Source organism: Columba livia, chromosome 4 (genome assembly GCF_036013475.1).
Source record: "Columba livia isolate bColLiv1 breed racing homer chromosome 4, bColLiv1.pat.W.v2, whole genome shotgun sequence".
Lineage (NCBI taxonomy): Eukaryota > Metazoa > Chordata > Aves > Columbiformes > Columbidae > Columba > Columba livia.
The window spans coordinates 18140288-18165099 of record NC_088605.1 but is presented as its reverse complement, the minus strand read 5'-3'; the positions used below and the strand labels follow the sequence as shown (position 1 = coordinate 18165099).

General features: G+C 37.5%; 1 protein-coding gene across 11 annotated transcripts in view; it reads right to left on the bottom strand.

Moving 5' to 3' along the window:
* SLIT2 (slit guidance ligand 2) overlaps window positions 1–24812 on the bottom strand; it is a 264849-nt gene that overhangs the window by 3856 nt on the left and 236181 nt on the right. For all 11 annotated transcript variants that reach the window (XM_065060633.1, XM_065060628.1, XM_065060636.1 and 8 more), the window contains 6 exons: window positions 20462–20555; window positions 18537–18674; window positions 18208–18448; window positions 16810–16940; window positions 7596–7750; window positions 2532–2820 (listed from right to left, as the gene is read on the bottom strand). In XM_065060633.1, the coding sequence (XP_064916705.1) occupies window positions 2532–2820; window positions 7596–7750; window positions 16810–16940; window positions 18208–18448; window positions 18537–18674; window positions 20462–20555 (1048 nt within the window). The remainder of the gene's footprint in view (window positions 1–2531; window positions 2821–7595; window positions 7751–16809; window positions 16941–18207; window positions 18449–18536; window positions 18675–20461; window positions 20556–24812) is intronic.

The window sequence follows — 24812 nt, the reverse complement described above, 5'->3', positions numbered from 1 at the left end:
GCATTTGTGGCAGGCTCAAAACTTGTTAGACAAAAAAGGCTGCAAGTTAAGCTGCGTCTGCTAAGTTCTGATGTACAGAATGGGAACACAAAGCTTGTCTTGTCTTGTGAGAGAAGTTGTGTTTCCCAAAAGGAGGATGTTTAACTACCTGTTCCTAGGTGCAAACTGAATATTAGGGGAATTAACCTTCTGAAAACGTCATCAATGACTGATTAACTTTCTTCCTAGAAATAATATTATTTTCTTTAACTGTTGCCTTGATCCACAAGTTTTCTACCTACATACTGTTTCCTAGGGAGACCACAATGAACATGCCTCTGTAGGGAAAAATGTAATCCTGACGTTCAAGGTCACAGTTTATCCTCTCTAATGTTTTTCCTCTCTGTATTGTAAGATCACTGAGCCCACAACCTCCTTTATAGGTTGTGGCAACTACCTAAATAAATATATAAGTAAATGAAAAGCTTTAGTAAAAAAGAAAAGAACCAACAACATTGACATAAAATAAAATCCTTTTTTCAATTTGAAGACGGCAAAAACTTATATAAAATTGTATTTCATAGTAAAAGAAGAGTTCTGTTAAAAACAATATCTCATTTTGAATTTTTTTAGGTAACCTAGTCTATTTCTGGAAACTTTTTGCTTTGTACTCTACATCGGTACAATAAGGAATTTGGTAAAATTGAAAAGAATGCACAAGAGCTTTTAACTTTTCTAAACTTGCATTAACTATTTAAAACTGTTTCAGTTTATAAAAGTCAACAAGTTCCACGCACCGGTGAACTCTACCTTACAATTCTCCATCTGAACCCTTAATTCTGTGCAAGTGCTTTAGGCATGGTGTAACTTGGTGGAAAAAGAGTATAGGAGGTCATTTTCATCACAAGATATTTAAATGGAAGGCACAGCACATAGCCTCCATTCACATATCCAGTTTAGGATTAAAAGCTAGAAATATAAAACTTAACTAACAGCTTAAGCACTTCCAACTTTACTGTTATGCAAGAGTCTGTACTTCTGAAAAAACTAGTTCCCTAGAAGACTTCAAATTGTTCCATGGTTGAAGTCTGATATTCCAAGACAATTAGATTAAGCAACTCAAAATGGAGGGCTTAGACAGTATCATAAAGCAGATAGCTTTTGTTTAGTTTTCATTATGTTTAGCATTTGCTCTGTTCACCATATATAAAACACTTTTAGGATATCTGAAGTATAAAGTTGCTTAGGTGATGCTGGCATCATGTTGTGTTCTATACAGGCTGGTTTAGATATTGAAGCAATCTGTGTCAGGATCTTTGGTAAAGTTCTCCTGGACTCAGGAGATGACTAAATCTTAGCTAATGTCAACTCTTATACTCTTTCTTCCACCTGTTCTTTGAAGCTCTAAATTTCATCTTCAGAATGTACTGAAAGGAACATCAGGCCAAGTGCAAACTCTCAGGCAGAGTTTCCTCTTCTCTAATTTTAGGTACCTATGTCAGGCACTCAAGTTAGATGTATAATTGCCGTAAACTCACCACACACTATATGAAAACATCACTTAACATAATTTTATATTGAGATTGAAAATCATCTTATTAGAATCTCTCAGCAAAATCAGGCCACTGGTCCTCAAACGTTATATAGGCCAGAGCACCAAGAAAGCAGCAGCCAAAAGATCCAAGCAGGCTTACTTCACAAGAAAAAAAAAGAAAGAGAGAGAGAAGTTTGCCAGACTGTAGTAAGGAGAATGGTAAGGGCAAACAGAATGACATATTTTTGCCTATGACCAATAAGTCCTAAAGAACTTCTAACTTCTGAAGTTTCTGATCTTCTTGTGCTGGGAGACCATGAGCCAAAAAAATGGAATCTGTCTCTATAGTAAATTTGAAAGATGAATATGCATAGATTTCAATCCTCTGATATACCCACATAGACATATCTTTTGCTCTCTCTCTCCACATATATGTACATGACCCTCTATATAAACATACATAAACTGACCCACCAAAAAAGTTCTAGTCAAATCAGCAAAAAGAATTATCACAGAGGACTTAAACAGAAGTTTAACATAAGGGTAGAAATCTATTTTCCTGCTAAAACCCAGGGTACTGTGAAAATATTAAAACAGTAGACATATCAAGTTTCTAAGAGACATTAGATATTAATAATAATAATTATTATTATATTTCCTCATTCTATACAATTATAAATAAGCAAATATATATTTTTTTTTCCATTTGCAACTTCTTCTAAATGATTTTTGTACCAACACTTGCATCGGTGTAACTCATTACAGAAGTTGCCCATGTAAGAACATATCCCAGGCTTTAGGCAGAACTTCAGGGAGATGTGTGTATCTGCTCCCCTAAACTGGGGACTTTTCCTCATTGAATTTATGGAAAGACTATACTATAACCTGGACAAGGTTTTCACTTGTACATGGCCAGGATATTTTGTTTCTTGCTGAAAAAATGTGAACATTTATGAAAAAATACATATAGCAGAAGACTTATATACATATTATAGTACTGTCTTGAGGAAGGACATACTTATTTCCAAGACATGGGTCGTTAGTTTGTTGATCACAGAGGGGTCCAGTCCATCCTCCTTCACACTCACAGGAAAAGCCTGACTGGCTGGTAGCATGGCATGTTCCATGCACACAAACTTTCTTATGACAAGGCTCACATCCTGGCAGAATTCCCACTTGCAGTGGCACATTTCTGAAGTCCTGGAGTTCACTGTTGATATACAGATTACGGATGCAACCATGGAAGCTGGTGCCATTCTGTCCTGGAGACTGGCGTAAAGCTGCTATGTTATTTTTCACAGGCATTCCTAGGAATTAATAACAGCAAATAATGAATATAATCTTTGGTACAATTTTCTATATTGTTTAACCTATTTTTAAACATTTTAAAAGACATATTTCTTCCTAATTAATTATTCTTATATATTCAGCCTACAATTATGAGCAACGATCTAGTATTTGGAAATTGTCCTGGCTGTTAAGCATGCATGTAAACCAGGTCCAGACCCATAAGTCTCCAGATCCAGCTGAAGCGATGTATACAGGACTTCCCATAGAAAGCTCACAACTGTGAAAAGGTTCAGATTCATGCCTGGTTTTGACCTACTGCAATTAAGTACAGGAGATTGCATAGTTTCTGAATTTCAGAAACACAAAATTGTTGAAATTTAACAGCTGATAAATTATTTTTTGTAAGCTGCTAAGATACTCAAATCCAGAAGAATTTAGTAGGACCAGCTCATTAAATTGGAGCTGACATACAGATTTTATATGTGAAAGTTTGCTAGTGAAAACTACTGGAAAGAAAAGCTCAACAGGAGTAGGTTCCATTACTTTCAAAAATCTTTTTGTTCAGCATGCCTCAAAAACAGATCAATAAAAAAGCCACCCATAGTTTGCCATTACAGTTTTGAACAAAGATAGTCAACAGTATCATTCAACATCAATATACATATGTGTAAATATTTCTAGATGGTGGGAATGCCCCTGATGGTGACCATTTCCAGAATAATTCCTCTGTTGTAGTCTGTAACTGTTACAGGTGTAACTGGAGCAGAAGGTATAAGCAATGCAGTTATTCTGTTGTGATCAGTTAATCATTGAAGGCTATTTCAGAAGGAACATTACTGTTAAACGTTGTTTCCCTACAAAAATGAAGTTTCTTCTAGTTTCTTCTACTCTTGCTCCCTGAAATTAGTAAGTAAAGGAAATCACAGTGTACTGAGCATTTGAGAAGGATCTGTTTACATGAAAATAAATACGCCTATTAGCTACGTGGGTTTATTCATAGGCAAAATTAACAAATTTCATTCTGCTACTTAGATAACAACCACAGAAAGCAGTAATGTTCTGCATTGTTGCTCGTTAACCAAGTAAACTGATACTTCTAATGGTTTTATATAGTAACTCTGAATAGTTAAGAGTAATGTAGAAGTGTTATGCAACCTAATGAAGTCCTGCCTTTCATTTAGAGGTTATTGTAATTTCAGTTGTGCTAAGCTTCCGTGACTACAGAAATGAACAATATTGCATCCATAATCCTGAAGAGCCTAATCTCCTTTGATCTTATCAATTAAGTAAAACACACCTGGGACTCTTACATTAAAGGACTGAAACTGCAAACAATCATTAGTTTCCATTTCCTCAACACTATTTGCCATATTCTCAAAATCCAGGGACAAGGCAGACTCATCAAGACCTCTTCACCCCGATGTCTCCCTTGAAAGTAACACTCAGCAAATGTTTAGACGTATGGCCTGAGGTATCTAATAGCAGAATAGATGCACTGAATTTATCCATTGTAAAAATAAAACTGCATAAAACTAAGTACACCAAGGCAATGCTTAACTAAATGTTGTTAGGAAAGTTAGATATGATTTCTGGGAACCATATCACACCAGATAAAATAATATGAGGTATATCACACGTGATTCAGAGATTTTTTAATCTATGATCTCTAATACAGAAGACATTTGGAAACACGCTGCATGCATATACACAAGCTTTTTGCTTCTTCTTGCAAGTTATCAAGTGTTAGAAGGCAAAAGTGTGTGCAAAAGCTGCTCATATTCTTCAGCAATAGCCCCTAGATAATTTTTAGATAAAGGTTCTTTAACAGTTAGAAAAGAACTGCCATAGAAATAACGCAGACAAATATTTCAGCTCTATTTTCTGAAAGGTATGAAGGTAGTTCCCATCCCCCTTTGAGCTTTTGGTCACTGAACCTGACTACAGGTAAATTGTCAAATCACTGCTCAAGGAGGCAAATGTTAAGACTCCTAATAACGGTCATACAGTAACACTGTCAAAAGCTGCTAGAACAGAGTAGGCACAAATGGAAAGCAGCTGATGCCCTACCTGTCTCAGAAATAGGGACTTCTGTGAAACAAGGTGCCACTCTCAGCTAGTAAAATATGGTCTAATTTCTGAGAGAAGAATGTGAAGTATCAGTGAAGTCTGCGGCCCCTTTGAAGAGTTTTTGAGAAGAAACAGATTGTCCCTTAAGACTCCTTACAAAAAGCCACGGGTTTTCAATATGATTTACTGAAATCTGTTATAGAAAGACTGAAAAATATATAGTCTATGGATTCTGACCACACAAGAGAGCCATACAGTTGGAAAAAAGTAAAGAGTATAAATCAATTAGCTCTCTTTCTGTAAAAGTAAAGTTAAATTATCCCTTCCAAACCAACCCAAATGTTGTGACCCAAGAATAACTTTGTCAAAAAAAAAAAAAGGGGGGGGGGTGAGGAGGGCGGAGGAGAGAGAAAAGCATACAAGGCCTTGCTGTCAAGTCTGAATTTCATCCTGCCAGCTGAGGTGATGCTTACCAGAAATGCCATTTTAACAGGAAGGTGATAAGAGTAAGTGTAAGCTACATGATGATATAGGTGTCAAACTAAGACTTTGGCAAAGATAAAAATGCTGCATAAAATCCTAGTGAGAATTTGAGTTCTTCACTGATGAAAATGTGTGACTGAATTCTCTAAAAATTCTAGATACAGTTGGATAAGAAAAAAAAAGAACAAATCTCAAAAAGATGGGTAACATGAAGATACAAGAGTGAAAGTTAACTGTCTCCAGAATTTTAAAGATCATAAATAGAGGAAAACAGATAAAGAACAGAAAAGTTCTAGAATTGAATACCAGCCTGTTTTTTTTGCTTTATTTTTTAATGTGCTTCTAATGACAGTTTTCATCCCGGTTTGGAACAACATTTTCTATGACAGTGTTAATAACTGTCTGTTTGGAGCCTGAATGTGAAGAATAGAAATAGAAGGAACACAGGCCCTCTCTAAGGAATATGAACTAGGATGAAAAACCCTCCTGCTCTTAAGAATCAAACCACTGAAGGAGAAGTTTATTTCCAAAAATATTTCTTCTGATACTTCAAGATGATGATGCAGATTAATATGATTGTTCTAATGGAGACACAGATCTGTAAGGTGAAGAAGTAGGGAGGAGAACCACATGTCACAAATCAACAAGTAAGTGTTAGCACTGCACAGAATAAACGTTTTTAGCTGGAAGTCTAGCCTCATTTCATTAAAAAAGTGCCCATAACAGACAGAGGGATCCCTCAGCACTATGCTCAGTTTTCAAGAAGTAGCAAAATTTGCCTTAGCAGTCATTAAATAACAAACTGCTGTTGACAATATAAGTAAGCAAGCATACAGTGTCTTATTAGAATCTAGGACCATCTCTCCTTCCAAAACATGTGGCATAGGACACTGTGCAAACAACACTGTAGAACTGATACACGTGAGAAAATGCAGATGTGCTTCCACAAGGCAACTCTCCTTTGAAGAGTCATGATATGAAGCAATTTTAAAGGCAGCTTATATATTTGATAACTTTAATTCTTTTCTCTGCTGGTATGGGGCGTGATGACTAATGTTGAATTCTGTCTTTCCATCTTACATGGAAGGAAGTAATAACAAAATCTGAAAAGATTTGACAAAAAAGCTGAAGTGTTTCAACGGAAGAGTGGAGATTTTCAGAGACAAAACTCAACTTAGCCCTCATCAATTGTAACCAAGGCACTTGTACCGGTTTTATAGGAGAAACAGACTATTCTTGATCTGAATCAAAGTAGCTTTCTGTTTTTCTTTCCTATCAGAGAGAGATCTAAGCAGCCAGCCTGAGGTATTCCATGTATTTAGAAAGAGGATAAAAAGCATCTTTGCTGGAGGAAATAGGCATCTCATGAATGTACTACTGATAGCATGATTTTTTTGCAAGGAGACAAGATGCTCAAGTCTAAAAACTCACACACAAACACTGATTACTAAGAACTTAGACTTGCTACCAAGGACAGTAGGAACACAAAAAGTGGTAGCTGAAGTTTCTGACTCTTTTACCTACATCATGCAGGCCCATCAGAAATTTAACAGACACTCCTGGTTAAAACAATGGGCTTGAGTCCATTGTTCTACAAAGTAAATTGCAGCAAATGATCAAAAATGTTTCAAATGGTTTATCTCCACAATCACCTACTACTAGTTTTACTGAAACAAATAATTCTTTCTTCTCAAAACAAAACAAAAAATCCAAACCCTGCCATATACTGTGAGGCAACTGTCCAAACGGCTCCCTTCTTATACCATAACTCATATTAGCCCTAAGCAATAAAATCTCCAGACATAAATTATACTTCATGGCTTGACACCTTACTGCCATTTCCTGCAGATAGGTGTACAGTGAAATAGAGATGCAAAACATGATCGAAACAGAATGTCACCGTTCTACACTTCCTGAAGAGTTTTCTGAATAGGTGACTACTGCATCTTCAGGTAACTAATCAATATTAAACACACTTCTTCACTGTAATAGAAAGGTACACAACAGTAGAAAATTACAGAATTTTACAGTGGGCATCAAATATCCATACTGATAAAAAAGCAACAGGTGCAATTTGAGGATATACTATTTATTAATACTGAAACTGTTCACATTATCTGTTGAGGTTTCATCTTAAGGTATTATCTCAATGAAGGAGTCTCTCACCATGTGTTTATTAATGTATGTTACCAGAGTAAACTAGCTACGAAACTGTTAGTAAAAAGCTGTATGATCCTCTTACCTCCTACATACAGTGGAGAATCAAAATTCAGAGTGGATTGCTTGGACAAATTGGTAATTATCTTGGGGCTTCCTCCATCAATAGATAAAGACAGAATCTGATCCATAGCTAGCAGCTCCACAATGTGAAAATTGCCATCATTAATAGTTTCCACGCTGTAAAATAAACATTGTTATTAATTTTAAACAGTAAGAATAGTTTTTGATATTCTTCCTCATTAATAGTTATTACAGCTTCACAATAGAACTTCTCCAGGAGTGCAGTCTCCTGAAAACTACATTTTAAGTAAGGATGTGCATATATGCCTAAGAGCTAATATAATACTCATTCAATAAAACTCTATTAGTAATAAGTATTGTAAATTAATAGCCCTTTTTCTTTCAAAGTTATTCCTGTACTCATTAAGTAATGAACTGTGTAAATATAAATGATATTCTAAACATCCATTGAGATATATCTACTAGGCAGGAAGAAAAACACAAAGCAATTTGGAGCTCTTCTGCAAAAATAATCAGAAGGCGGGAACATTTTTTCCATGAAAAAAAAGGCTGAGAGAGTTTTGGGATTGTTCAGTCTGGAGAATGCTCATGGGAGACCTTTTGTGGCCTTTCAGTACTTAGAAGGTCCTTATTAGAAAATTGGAGAGAGGCTTTTTACCAGGGCCAGTAGTGATAGGACAAGAGGTAACCATTTTAAACTAAAAGAGGGTAGATTTAAGTTAGACAGAATCTATAAAGTAAAAGAAGATGACATAAAGTAGAAATTATTTAATATGAGGGTGATGGAGCACTGGGACGGGTTGCCAGACAAGTTGTGGGTGCCCCGTCATTGGAAATGGTCACGGCCAGGTTGGATGGGGCTTTGAGCAACCTGGTCTCGTGGAAGGTGCCCCTGCCTATGGCAAGGGGGGTAGAACTAGATGATCTTTAAGCTCCCTGCCAACCCAAACCCTTCTATGATTCTAACATTATTTCAAGATACTATTTGTACACATGCATGCGTAAACGCCTGTGTATCCTACATGTTGCATAGTATTTGGTACACATATTTTGCAAGTCTGAAGGCGTGAGTCAACTACAGTGATATATAAAATGCTAGCACAAGATATGAACGCTGTCCAAAGGATGTCATGTAGACACAGCTTGCTTGTGCTTATGTTGTGTCGGGAAAAGCCTACACATGTTACTAAGTGGAAGAAATGGCTGCCTATGCTTACCAGACTCAATATCTACCCAGCAAATGTTTAAGTGCAGGGTAACTACTATGCACTTGAATAAAATTGAAGTGCATCACAGAATGAAGGATATTATTACTCAGTGCAGAGGCTGAATATATCATTGTACTTACATTACTTCTAGCCCATTTTCCACTGAAGAATAAAGAGCTGAATGTATGGCTGCACGGCAGTTATGGCAATGAGCTGTAGTCTAGAGACCAGACATTACAACCATTCCCATGAGGACCTTTATTTGCTTCAGGGCACCATCAAATAAGTGAGCTTAAGCCTTTGAAAAAGTTATTTAAATGAACCAATTGTATGATAGCCTGAGACAGACTGAGCAGTCACACAGTCAGTTAGCTCTTCTCATTAAAAAAGCAGTATAGCTGAAAGGGATTAGCTTCCTAAACCTCAAGGCAAAAAAAATTCAAGTAAATTATCTTATAACATCCTTGGCAAAGCTTTAATTAACCTAACTGCTTTTGTCCTGGAACAGATCAGAAGCACTAATACGGTCATTTACAGCTGTGACACATTAAATAGCTTCTTCACTATTTATTACCAACTTTAAGTATGTGGATGGGCTCAGCTCAATATGGATAAAGGATGGTAGCATGCGTGCTTTACATAAACTCAGCTCTATGTGAAAGTGCAAACACACACCAGAGCAGACACTGCCAGAATAAACACTTTTGAGGAGTGCTAGGTTTCATGGGGGGAAGGAAAAGGTCAGGGTTCATAATTCATAAAGACTAAGTTCTATTCAAGGTATTGAGAGGTTTGTTAGCTGTGATCAAGCAATAGGAAAAGTGACAGGATTAATTTATTTAATGTATTTCAATGAATCTAGGAAAAAAAATTGTGCTAAGAAATCAAAATGCATATGGCTTCTTGACTTAAGTGACCAAGAAACCCTAATGTAATGTTCTTATTCAAAGGAAACTCATGTTATTTTACAACATATTAACCTTTCACATAATAGTATTTAATAGGATGAGAGCAACACAGAACATGCATTTTTATAGCAAGAGGTCATTCCATGGATGTATAAAACATAATGTGTAAATGGAATGTGTCTCTGTTAAGAGTGATTATTAAAAGCTTCTAGTTCAAACTGTTTTACTGGTAAAAATTTACTGCAGAAAGAGGAGCCCTCCTGGGTAAGGGTGGTTTAAATTAAAGGGGAAATAAACACAAGGTATATCTGTGCAATATTTCCTGCCAATGCACTCATATTACTTCTAGCCTATTTCCCATTGGAGAAATGAGAGCTGAATGCATAGATCCTAGTGGAAAGCTGTAAGAAAAAATGTTTTAAAGCTTCTGGAACTCTGTAGAAGAATAATGATTTGAGAAGAAATATTCCCATAATTTCAATACGTATATGAAGACAACTAGTTTATAGAATGAAAAAAGTATTTTTAATGTGTGTGTTTAAACAAAAAAAGGATGTCCAGAGAGAACAAAACCCAAGTGGATCAACTTTTCCCAAATAACCATCTCCAATGAATTATTTTTCTTTATTGGTCTTGTCACTGCCATCATCTCATCTTGTTACTCAGACTGACTGATGAGTGCTTTTGGGATGATGGCAGTCAAATCCCATTGGTAAAGCAGTTTTCATTCACTCTACACAGCTAGACTGCTGTTATTGTTGATCCTCTATATTTATAATGATTAAATAATCTGTTTGTAAATTTATTGTGTTGCTACTGTAGACATCTCTGTAGGCTTTACAAGTCCTGTGTGACTCTTTTTCAACACACTATTCCTTGAATGTAATTAATATTATGTAACTATTTGAATATCTTTATCGTTTTTTTGTGTTTTTTGTTTGTTTGTTTGTTTTTGTTTTGTTTGTTTGTGTTTGTTTTTGTTTTTTTTGTGTGTGTGTGTTTTTTTGCCTCTATTTCAGGCATCTCATAATTGTTCAGTGGAGTACAACCTCTCATATTCTTTTTCCTATACTATCCATGAACCTTTACTTAATGAAATCTCTAAATCTCTTGATAAACTTCTCAGTTCTTAAACATTAGGAGTTAAAATATTCTTTTCTTCATATCTCTCCAATAAAATACAATACATATACTTGTTTGCTTTTGTAATTTAATACCTATTTAGAATAGAATCATAGAATCATTTTGGTTGGAAGAGATCAAGTCCAACCATAACCTAACCCTGGCACAAAACCATGTCCCCAAGAACCTCATCTATATGCCTTTTGAACACCTCCATGGATGGTGACTCAACCACATCCCTGGACAGCCTGTCCCAGTATTTCACATGAAGAAATTTTTCCTAATCTGAACCTTCCCTGGTGCAATTTGAGGACATTTCCTCTCATCTTATCAATTGCTACCTGGGAGAAGAGACCAACACCCTCCATGCTACAACCTCCTTTCAGGTAGTTGTAGACAGCGATAAGGTCTCCCCTCAGCCTCCTTTTCTCCAGGCTAAACAGCCCCAGATCCCTCGGCTGCTTCTCATAAGACTTGTTCTCTAGACCCCTCACCAGCTTCTTCGCCCTTCTCTGAACTCTCTCTAGTACCTCAGTTTTGACTGGGTCTGGCTGGGATGGAGTTAATATTCTCCATAATAGCTGATATGGTGCTGTGTTTTAGATTTGTGACCAAAACAATGCTGGTAAATGCACTCATGTTTTAACTATTACATAATAATGTTTGCACAGTGTCAAGGCCTTCTCTGTTTCTCACTCTGCCCCTGCAGTGAATAGATTAGAGGTGCGCATGAGGTTAGTTAGGAGGGGGATCCACCATGCAGACGACCTGAACTAACCAAAGAGGTATTCCATTCCATGCTATATAACATCATGCTAAGCAGTAAAATGGAGCTTGGGGTGGGGGAGTAGGTAGGTTAGCCATCTTCTGCTTGGAACCGGCTAAGTAAGCACCAGTCTACCTGTGGGAGATGGTTGCAATTGCATCACTTCTGTCTCTCTTTTTTTATCCCTTTCCCTTTCCTTTCCTTTTCCACTGTCCTTTGGTTATTAAACTATTTTTATCTCAACCTATGATTTTTCTGACCTTTCCTTTTCTCTTTCCCTGTCCCATTGGGGGTGGAAGAGGAGGTGAGGAGCTGTGTGGCACTTAGCTACCTACAGAGATAACCCACAACCTTATTTCACAATATTATTTTACCTATTTATAATTTTGGTAAACTTGAACTGTTTCTTCTATTAATAAAATTTTCCATACTAAATGGTGCCTGAAACTGATTTTTATTTTTCTAAACAGACTAGATAGTTTCCCAAACTGAAGGGAACACACTTCTAAGTCTTAGGCTATTAATCCTGCCTTGTAGGTCATAATATTTGGCAGGGGACTGGCATCATGTCTATCCATTTGTCACCTTTCTGAAAATATACTGAGGCAAGGTGTTAAAATCTTGAAAATATGGAAGTCTACAGAAATGGGATGGCTAGATGTCCAAAATCTTTGTCAGTGCTGTCTGTATTTCAACACACAGATGTTTAGCACCTTCCCTACAGTTGTACTTCTGGGTCTGCCAACCCAACCCATTCAACAAGAAGGTTTGCCTTAGCTAGATCAAGTTTACATGGACAGAGGAAGAAACTGTGTGGTTCTCAGTCAGAAGCAGCAAAAATTAGGCCTACAGAGAAAGAAGAAGTAAGACTGGGCAAGAAATGGTTGGAATAAAGCAAGAATTAGAGTAATGGCTGGTAGTGGATTTTAAGGAAAACAGAACTGGAAATTGAGTCAAGGAGGAGACTGGGAAAGACAAAACAAAGAAGAAAATTGAATCAGTAGGTTAATGTAGATTACGCCTGTGAGCAGTTTTTGAACAGATGATCAGATCTAGCTGGCTTAGGAAAAAAAAAAAAAGGGAGGAAGGAAAGAAATCGAAGGGAGGGACTGAAAGAAAGACAGGAAATATGACAGGAGACAGCTTTAATAGGTAACAAAGGCACAGAAAGACAACATGCAATGAAGGGGTGAAAAGAAGTAAAGAGCTGAAAGAGGGCAGGAATTGTCACAAATATCCTAGGAAGGTAAAAACAGTAAGAACTGGAAACAGGGATGGCTGGAAACAGAAGTTAGAAAAATACAAATAGGTTGGAAAGGATGAAGAGATTAGTGTATCATGTGTAAAAGATCCTTTGCTACAAACATATTCCTTTCTAGAACCTTAAATACACAGTGATCACTAGACACACAAACACACATACAGATGAGGAAATGTATACATTGCTTCCTACATATGTACTTCCCTCGCTACCATTGATCTCAGTAGCATTATGTGATGTTTTCAAATATCCTAAAAACATCCTCCTAAATATCCTCCTAAAAATATCCAAATATCCTCTTAAAAATTGCCATCATGCTTCTTTGAAATGAAAGGGAGGTTGATAATAATAAAATACAAGCGTGTATCTGCTTCACTTACAACTGTGTCACCCTGTAACACTTCACTTTTTTTACTGCACCTGCATTCTCCTCTTGTTGCATAATTCAAAACAGCTGATCAAAACTACAGAGAGGAGTTGCTTCTAATTGATCTTTAATATTAACCTAACTGGGACCTGTGACAGTTGCACATTCCCCTGAGATCTGGAGCCTTCAATGGAGTTGCCGATGGCTCTTTAGCACCTTTTCTGATCCACTGTGCCTGTCCCCATGTACCTGCCTGGGGTGGTACCGAGGTGCTGACAGTCACAGACTCCCCTATCTCAGGGCAGGGTGACTTCACCTCCACCCAGCTGGTGGGGCAGGAGGGCTGGGATCCTCAGTAATTTGACAGGGTCATAGAATCATAGAATCATTTTGGTTGGAAGAGAACCTCAGGATCACCGAGTCCAACCATAACCTAACTTAAATCTAGCACTAAACCATGTCCCTAAGAACCTTGCCTAGGTGGGGCCACACCAGTACTGAGTTCAGTGGCACAATCACTTCCCTAGTCCTGCTGGCCACACTATTCCTGATACAAGCTAGGATTCTGTTGGCCTTTGTGGCCACCTGGGCACACTGCTGACTCATATTCAGCCAGCTGTCAATCAACACCCCCAGATCCCTCTCTGCCAGGCAGCTTTCCAGCCACTCTTCCCCAAGCCTGTAGCACTGCCTGTGGTTGATATGACCCAAGTGCAAGACTCAACACTTGGCCTTGCTGAACCTCCTACAATTGGCCTCAGCCCAGTGATCCAGCTGGTATGGCCATCCTACCCTCCAGCAGATCAACACTCCCACCCAATTTGGTCTCATCTGCAACCTTAGTAAGGGTGTACTCAATTCCTTAATCTAGATCATCATTAAAGAGATTAAACAGAACTGGCCCCAATACTGAGCCCCAGGGAACACCACTTGTGACCGGCCGACAGCTGGATTTGGCTCCATTCATTACAACTGTTTGGGCCCAGCCCTCTAGCCAGTTCTTAATCCATCACAGAGTACACCCAGCCAGCCCATGAGCTGCCAGCTTCTCCAGGAAAATGCTGTGGGATGTGGTCAAAGGCCTTACCGAAGTCTAAGTACACAACATCCACAGGCTTTCCCTCATCTACTAGTTGGGTCACCTTGTCATAGAAGGACATCAGGTAGGTCAAACAGGACCTGCCTCTCATAAACCTACGTTGACTGGGCCTGATCATATGGTTCTCTCGTAAGTGCTGTGTGATGTTACTCAAGATCCTCTGCTCCATGACCTTGTCCAGCACTGAGGTTAACAAAGGAGGTGCCCAGAGTAGCTGCAAAGCTTCTGGACCATGTTGTAATGTCACAGCCAGATCTGACCAGGCTATAACACAGGGTCCCTGCTGAAGAACCCCTTGGAGTGCTCTTCTCGGAGCAGTGAGTCTGTGAACTAGAGCCCTACCCTTAGACTGGGATGCCGTTTAAGGAGACTTCCTGGGATTGAAAGCGCCTCACCTCCTCATTTGGGTGAGTGTTTATTTATTGGATATATCTTTGAATGAATCCTTGCCTAACCCAGGCAAGTGTTAGCCCTCGCCTAACCAAGGTGAGTGATTATTTCTTGTGGATACCCTGGAGTGAGCGGCCTCTGGTTTTGTTTCTCCTGAGTGAATGCGTGCACATTGTGGATCCTCATGATTCTTCTGTTGTCCTACCCCAATAATCTCCTCAACTGATACCTGAACCTGTATTTTATGTTGTTGGAGTGCTAACTAATTGTATAAACCCTGTTTCTAGTTGGTTTATTGGTTACACTTTTCTGGCTAGAATAAAGTCTGTTTTGGAACTTGTTGTCTCCCTAAAATTGCCTTTTGGTGTGCCTCCATGACAGGACCGTTTCTTAATTGATTTGTTATTAGTCTCTTCTACATTTACGGTTTTTCATTTTACATGCATGAGTATTGATTTCCAATCTTTCTAGAAAACTAAAATGGACAAGTGTGAATTACCAGTATATATTATATTCCAGTAATACTGGAGGAAGTGTTGAATAAGGAAATATTTGTTTTGAATGAGAAAAAGTATTCTCAATAGATTAAACAAATAGGAGCAAAAATAACTTGAATTACATATGATCCTGATTCCTGTTGCTTCCTATTCTCAGACAGCTGTACTATCAAAATAAAAATTAACAAAAATAAACTCCTGAACAAAACAATCTAAACTTCTTCTTTAGTACTATTCCAGATTGTAGTAATTGAGAAAAATGAATGCTTCATGCAATTTTAAATTTGTGTTAAATACTTCAGTCTCCTGTAAAGTAAAATCCTATTTTTAATATATTAAAATTTATACAATTAAAATACATATACTATTTCCATATGTTAAACCATGTAATGGAATTGTAAACAAAACTTATGAAATCCATATTGCATCAGAAAAGAAAAGCAACCTTAAGATGCTTATTGTAAAAGGCTGTTTTTACTAAACAACTTTATATTGTATTTTATAGGAATGAGCTTTTTTCTGCAGAATGCTTTTAGTAATCTACTAAAATGATATTTCCCTTGGTGCTATTACCTAACAAAGTTTAGCACTGTTTCCCTGCTATATAAACTTAAGCTTTTGATTTTATATTGCCATCTAAGTGCAATCATTTCTAAAAATTATTTTCAATGACACGTCCCTTATAGAATGCATAACAATGGTAGCTGCTACAAGCTCCAGCAAGTAAACATACACTAGATACACACTGTTGTCTTTTTGTTCACTCTTGCAATGTCTGTCTTCAAATTCTTGAGAAGTTACATAAAACCTCTCTGGAAATTCAGGTGGTAATTTTTCAGAGAATCAGAGGAATTTGACTTAAAAAAACCTGAAAAATTATGCTCCAGAAGCAGATGTGGATTCTGCTTTTTAAAGACTTTGGAAGCAAAAAACCCCACAACATTTCTTTTTCAAGGATAGTGCCTTTTTTCAGAATCAGGTTTTTAGCTTTCTCTTCATCTGCCAGGGAAAAGTCCCACATTATATGATTGCCTAACACAGAAGAGAAGAGAAGAGAAGAGAAGAGAAGAGAAGAGAAGAGAAGAGAAGAGAAGAGAAGAGAAGAGAAGAGAAGAGAAGAGAAGAGAAGAGAAGAGAAGAGAAGAGAAGAGAAGAGAAGAGAAGAGAAGAGAAGAGAAGAGAAGAGAAGAGAAGAGAAGAGAAGAGAAGAGAAGAGAAGAGAGAAAACTTCCATTTAATTTCTGCTTATGCAGTATAGTTCTGCACTTTACCCCACGCAAGAGGAAATTATTTGGCAGTAACATAATGGAAAAAACTCTACTTCCACATGTAAGCTTTACACAAACGTATAAATATTCTGCTGAAAGCTAACTCTTACTCAGTTTTAATGGATGAAATAATATATTATCTTTCTGACTTATCTGCAGTAGAGTTATTTTCCAGGCCAAATCTTGTCTTTTGGCAATAGTCTTTCTATGTCTGACAACACATTCATTTGCATATATTTTTTTCAACCATCTATTCCAAAACGTGTCTTTGATATAAGGACTTAATACATATTGTGTTTCAGTTGGAAATTTGTTTCATCTGAGTTCACCTGTAAATAGCAGAGGCTGGATAAGATCCTGTGTCATAACTGACCCTCACTCTACCCCGGTACAGCTCTACTGCTATATGATCTTTATCGCCTTTGTAGAGCAGGATCCCACTGTCTTCATCTGTAGCAATCTAGATAAAAGAAAGAAACACTTAGAAAGAACTAAAAATAAATATCAAATAAACATGCTGTTTTAAGTGAATTTTGAACTTACTGCCATAGTCATCATAAAATTCTTCCTTGAAGGACAACCTGACAAATTTTTTTCTCGTCACAGCATCATGGAATGCCCCAAGTTGGAAGGGACCCACAATGACCATCGAGTCCAACTCCTGTCCCTGCATATGACAACCTTAAAATTCACACCATGTGTCTGAGGGAGTTGTTCAATCGCTTCACGAACACTGTCAGGCTTGGGGCCGTGACACCTCCCTGGGGAGCCTGTTCCAGTGCTCCACTACCCTCTGGGTGAAGAACCTTTTCCTAATGTCCAGCTTAAACCACCCCTGGCACATCTTCCTGCCATTCCCTTGGGTTGTGTTGCTGGTCACCAGACAGAAGAGATCAGTGCCTGTCCCTCCTCCCCTTGTGAGGAAGCTGTAGACCACAATGAGGTCTCCTCTTAGTCTCTTCCAGGCTGAACAAACCAAGTCACTTTAGCTGCTCCTCATATGACGTCCCCTCTACACCCTTCACCAACTTTGCAGCCCTCTTCTGGACACTCCCCAGTAGCTTAATATCTTTTTTGTCCTGTGGCACCCAGACCTGCACACAGTGCTCCAAGTGAGGCCACACCAGTGCAGAGCAGAGCAGGACAATCGCCTCCCTCGCCCGGCTGGCAATGCTGTGCTTGATGCACCCAGGACACAGTTGGCCCTCTTGGCTGCCAGGACACACTGTTGGCTCATGCTCAACTTGCCGTCAACTAGAATTCCCAGATCCCTCTCCGCAGAGTTGCTCTCCAACATCTCAGAGAATCACAGAATGTTAGGGATTGGAAGGGACCTCAAAAGATCATCTAGTCCAATCCCCCTGCTGGAGCAGGAACACCTAGATGAGGTTACACAGGAACGTTTCCAGGCGGGTTTTGAATGTCTCCAGAGTAGGAGACTCTACAACCTCCCTGGGCAGCCTGTTCCAGTGTTCTGTTACCCTTACTGAGAAGAAGATTCTTCTCAAATTTAAGTGGAACCTCTTGTGTTCTTGCCTCTTTCCTATCAAGAAGCCCATCTATTTCAATATGAATACAGAGTTATTCCAGTGACTCTTCGAGATTTTTATCCCAAACTCTGAAAAGCTCTTTAAGTGAGCCAATGACAACTTTGGCTGATTTCCCACCCCATGTAAAGTCAGTTACACGCTTTTCCAGATCAGAATCTGCAACACAAGCAATCTTACCTGTAGAGTGATATTGGTTTGGGGACGTATCTTAGCTGAAGGTATTTGTAGATAGGATTCTTTGTTGACAAAGTTTATACTGATCAGCTTTTCACATTTCTCACCCTGGTAGCCTGATAAACACTGACAGATGGGTTCACTCTCTTTTATGATACACTGGGCTCCATTTTGACATTCATAATTATCACAAGGGCTGGTGCGAGGTAGAACCATTGGTGGTGAAAACTCACAAAACAAGCCACTAAATACAAACAGAAAAATTAGTATTTCCAGGAAAAGCAACTTTGATATAAGACATACATGTTTGTATTGTCTTAGATCATTCTCACCTGTATCCTTCTGGGCAAATACATGTATATCCATTAACTGCATCAGTACACTGTGCTCCATTTTTACATTTGTTGTCCTGGCAGTCATCAAAGTCAATATCACAATGCTCACCTACATATCCAGGTGTGCAATCACATCTGTGAAACAGGATAGCACAGTGTCTTTTAGCAATACCGTGTACTTATGACCAAGCTAAGGAACTACTGAATATTTAAAATTCAAGAAAAAAAAATGCATTACCGTGACTTTGTGTGTAAAGACTATGTAGCTTAATCATGTTATTATATGTGAGTTTGCATATGTAATGAATACAAGTTTGCTAGTTACACATGTCTACTCATCTGCCATTATACTGATGAATTGTGGTTTAAATCTAGAAAGCCCTCATGAATCATTTTGACAGTTCTTGGAATTAATGAGTAATGCAGAATGTTACAGGATGTTGTAAGTGACTGCAAACACTAAAAACAATCAATATGCTTAGTTGCTGAAACTGAGACAAATAAACCAAGGTTTGTACTATACTGCTGGATATTTTCTTTGTCAGCTGAACAGCTATGAATGGATGAAGGCTGCATTTATACAGTTTAGCGATTATGCATACATTTTTCCCATTGAAGTTCCACCAGCCTGATTTACTATAAATAGGTGCATGCTTAGTGGACTAAGAGAAGTCTCAAAACACATCCTCTGCCCTCCCTGAGCCCCCACTAAACTAGAAACAGCAGATCCTCAAGACAGTATGTAATTTTTTTTTTCATTTTAGTTTTTTTATTTTTGTTTTTCCCCATGCAACTCTCATTGCTAAAGCTACTGACAGTTCTTCAGGGAACTCTCATATATTAGACTGTTTGAATGACCAGAACTCTGTGAAAAATGAATTGAAAAGATTACTAATTCATGCATCCACTTTTTTTTTTTAATTAGGATGTATGTAATTGATTTAATTAGATCTTGTGATTCCTTCCTTGTGTTGTTTCTTTGAGTATCTAAAATTTGCACTGAACTTCCAAGAGTGGTTTTAAATAGCTGTGTAACTTTCAATTAAGTACTTCAATCAAATGTCTCAATTTTTATTCAATAACATATACAAATAAAGAAAAAAAAAATAAAGCATGCTATTAAAAAGCTGAATAAGTGAGACACATGCTTGAAGTTACTGCATCTGCTATTTTCTGATTTAAAATCCCAGAAAGTAACATGGAAGATTAATGAAGAAGGCCGTAAAATATAAGATGCCAATCTAGGTTTGCTGAAGTGGCATGAAGAAAATAAACATAACACACATCAATTTCAATGTAACAAGTTTTCTATTTTCCGGCTGAAAATTATCAACTTCATTTAATGTGCATTTGAATACTTAATATATTTGAATAATTTTTGCCATATTTTAAATAAAATATGATTTAATAAGATTTTATCACAAGAGCATACCGTGCATAAAACAGGTGCTTATGACAACAATTGGAAGCTGTAGGTTTCCTGTCTTTATTAACCTAAAGCCTATTACAACAAGGTTAAATTGTGCATACTAATTATTATAAAGATATGGTATAATTTAAGATTAGTTTTCCTGGGGCTGGACTTCTTTTGGTTTATATCTTTCAGTATGCCTTCCTAATAAGGTCTTTCACAATTACTTCTCAGAAAGCAGCATAATTATTCCATTCAAATGAAATGCAATTATTTTCCTCCTGTCCAAGCTACTAAAAGAGTTTTGTATTGACTGTCACATTAACTAACTGCTCTACTCTGCATTCCTATTTAAAATCTGGCTGAAAGTAGAACTGTTAAGGATCAGTAAAAATCTGTACAACGTATTTAAGATAATAATGTAGATCTACATGAAAATAATGGCCTATTCTGCCATAATGTTTGATAATAACTGAAATTAGTATCTTGAGAACAGAACTTGTAGACTTACTTGTATCCTTTGGCTGTCAAGATACACTTTGAGTCATGCTGGCAAGGATTCAGGTTTTGAGCACAGAAATCTAGTTTCTCCTCACAAAGCTCACCTGAAATATAATGAATTCTGTCAATTCAGTGAAAATATCACAGTAACCTGAAAAGAGTTGTTTCTATTTTAAAAGTAACATTTTTTTTTAACTGAAAAATGCATACTTAATGATATAGTAACAATTATTACCTTTATAATTAATACTAATAAATAAATATTAATAAATAAATATTAACAACACACACTCATCTTTCTGATAACTCCTTTATTAAAAAAATAGTTCAATGTGAATCACCTATCTATGGACATAAATGATAATTTTGTGAAAAAATATTTTTTGTTTACAATGTTTATCTAGCTACACTGTATAGCAAAACACTAGTGATAGAATCTCTCCTCACTAGGACAAACAAGCCATCAATATGCTTTTCTCCTATTTACTTCTTAGCACACTACACACAGAAATACCCAGATTTGCACTATAAGTAAACTATTACCTGAAAAACCCTGCATATATCACTGCATGTCAATACAATTCCATTTATCGCAAAATGAAAACTTGCTTTCTACTTTTTCTTAAATATGATAATCCAATTTTTGGATTTGTTAATGTACCATAATTATCTATAATCTGTTCTGTGAAAAGAAAAAAATAGTGTATGTCAAATGTCTACCCTTCTGCGTCGCTAGAAGCCTCACAGTGGCTCTAATTTCCAACACAGGCTGTAGAAGCTATAAAATATTTTAATATGATTTAAATATAATTTCGTTTGCAATTTTATGACAATTAAACACTTACAGGCAAGTGAACAGATCAACATCTTGTTCCCTGACTAATAAGATACTCCATGCAACACTACAGGCTCAGGAAAGAGTGGCTGGAAAGCTGCCCGGTGGAATAGGATCTGGGGGTGTTGATTGACAGCTGGCTGAACATGAGTCATCAGTGTGCCCAGGTGGCCAAGAAGGCCAACAGCATCCTGGCTTGTATCAGGAATAGTGTGGCCAGCAGGACCAGGGAAGTGATCGTCCCCCTGCACTTGGCACTGGCAAGGCTGCACCTTGAATACTGTGTTCAGTTTTGGGTCCCTCATGATGAGAAAGACATTGAGTTGCTGGGGCATATCTAAAGAAGGGCAACAAAGCTGGCGAAGGTTCCAGGGAACAAGTCTTCTGAGGAGCAGCTGAGGGAATTGGGTTTGTTTAGCCTGGAGAAAGGGAGGGTCAGAGGAGACTTTATCACTCTCTACAAGTACCAGAAAGGAGGTTGTAACATGGAAGGTGTTGGTCTCTTTTCCCAAGTAAAAGGCATAGGACAAGAGGAAATGGCCTCAAGTTCACCAAAGGAGGTCATCACCGAAAGGGTTGTCAGGCATTGGAACAGACTGCCCAGGGAAGTAGTTGAGTCACCATCCCTGGGGGTGTTTAAAAGATGTGTAGATTTGGCACTTAGGCACACGGTTTAGTGGTAGACTGAGCAGTGTTAGGTTTACGGTTGCACTCTATGATCTTAAAGATCTTTTCCAACCTAAAAGATTCTAAGATTCTGTGAATAGTGCACTGGCAAAGTTTATCACCAGTTTGTAAGATAGAAATATTTATTCCAGCATCCATATGAAGAATATGTGCATAATCAACAGGTATAAAACCTGTACCTGCTGCACTTAGGGACTCACAGGTCTACCAGGCCCTAAAACTATGGAAGGAGTAGGGTTGCCCCTTGTCACTTGTCATATAATAAAAGAGCTAGTGAGCAAAGACTAGTAGAACTGTACACCAAAATGATGAATACCAGAAGGCAGCTGTGGATGAGCAGATGCTTTCACTGCTCAAGTTGAACTTTCCTTGAAAGAGGCACAATATTTGATATCCCTCACTTTCACTTATCTGAGTGTGGTAGTGGCCTGCAGTGTAGTTAGCTGAAGAATCAGTATCTGCTGGAGGGCAGCCTGAGATTAAAATAGCATATAACGGCTTCACCTCTTTCCTGTAACTGTTAACACAGTACTGAGGATAAAGACTGCACCACCATGAATACCGTTATGGGGAAAGAAGGACAGACCATTTAGTGACACAATTTGGGTAGAATCAGGAACAGATTAATTGGAGAGAGAAAGGTATAGGATAACAACACTAGAATGGAGATTTAGGAGAAGAATTAAGATATCTTCCAGAATACATATGAGTACGCGTATCAGCTCATCAGCTACTACTGTCATTAAGCAATAAGATTTCTGACATATTACACTGCTCCTTGCCAAGTGCCTAGCACAATGCAGAAGCTGCCTTCTTTCTTAGATGGGCTTCTCTGGAATTACAGAAGTACACATCATAATAAAAAACAGTACATGAAGTTCCATTTGTCTTTTGTTTTTACAGGTTCAATAGATTCTCCTGAGAAATTTGTCCTTTCCATAGAAAGTGTGCTTACATACTAGCATTCAAAACTCCATATTGTGAATATTAGTACTGACTACCCAGGACTTGAGATATTATTTCCAGGACTTATCTCTTAGAGTATTTTGAACTTATTTCAATTGATGGACAAATAAACAAAAACTTTAAAGAGCTGTGAAACAGTCTACATTAAAGCAAGGACAGAGAAAAAGGCAAAACTGAACCAAAGCCAAAGATGGTTATGTTGGATAAAACACTTCCAAAACATGTATGCTCAATGTGATCAGACATTGGACCTTTACATATTCAAAAATGAGAGGAGAAGCCAAAACCAGCTAGACAAGTACTTTGGAGGCATCCAAAAGATCCAGACTGGTTCTACACAAAGTGGTGGTTTTTGTTTGTTGTATCGTATTTTTTGGTTGGTTGCTTTTGTTTGTTTTTTGTTTAAAATAAAAAATAATAAAAAAAAGTAGCACATTACCAATTTGCAAGTAGTGCATTTTCCCTACAAAACCAAATAAAGCTTTAACACAAGAAAATGGCCTTTAAATACAGGCTGCTTTACAGTCCTCAGGAAAACTGTCAGTATCAATCTAACTTAGTCATTGTATGTAGGAAACTGAATGGAGATCAAATGCAGGCCACTGAGATGACTAATACAAAGGATTTTAATTTTATCCTCAAAGCCTCTTCAAACTCTCAATGGACTTATTAGTCTGGAAATGTGCAACTGTTATGACTAGGTCAGTGCACAAAGAATCCTGAAATACCAAGGATTCTTTGCATCCCACAATATATCAAACAAAAAACAGATCCCTTTCTCTTTTCAAAGGGTTTTGTTCAAACAAATACATGCACAAGAGCAAGTAATTCTTCACCAACATTTAGTCAGTTTGCAGAACTTGTAATAGCTGAAATCCATCTAAAGGCCAGCAGCATTCAAGAGTAAGATATAAATATGGGAACAGAGATTTCAGATTTTCAAGAACATGAAGAGGAATATGCAAAAATCACTGTTTTTTAACGTAGTTTATACACATTAGTGTGCCTTAGAAATGTATATGTGTGGCAATATATACGTGTATATATGCATATATAGACCCCCCTCCTCATGCAAATATTTTCTTATGGCATATATTCTGTATTAAATTATGTGCGGAACTGGAAAATGTATGACACCCCAATTACAAATTATATAAATATGGCTGTTCAGTACTTACAAGACTTGTACAAAACCACCTCTAAACATTCCCAAGATTATTAATTCTATCCATATATCAGAGACTTTCTGAAAAAGATATACTGATATATCTGATATATACAACATACATCTTTCTGGCAGGGCTGGAAGTTTTCTGTCTCTAGTGAGAATCACAGTAAAAGTCCAGCAGAAAATGCCCAAAGTAGCTAGAAAAAGGGAAAGTTGGACTGACATAATAGGAGCAAGCAATCTCACCACTGCTGTCAACCTTACCAAACTGGCATTGATTTTTCTACTGGATCATAACTGGGCCATGGTTTAGATTATTATTGGCACATATCTCTGAAATATTTTGTCTGGTAAACAGCTTTATTGAGTGGTGTCTAAGCCTGTCCATTTTTTTAAATTTCCTCCCATCCAGGTACTTACAAAATACATGATTTCTTAGTTAGTGTCCACTGATTCTAGTAGTCATAGGTTGATTGCCCTAGTATCTTTTGAACTACATTGAAAGCTGAATCAACCTCATGAAAAGCTTAGAGGCAGTTGAAAAGTCTTAATTCCCAAGTCATAGCGATGAATCCCTCAAAAAGACTGAGCGTCAAGCTAGAAGCTTAAGTTTGAAACAGGCTTACAGTTCTGAAAAATGTCCACTTCAGATCAATGTTACACTACCAGGCCTACTGCAGCCAAATGGCTTGCAAACATGATCAG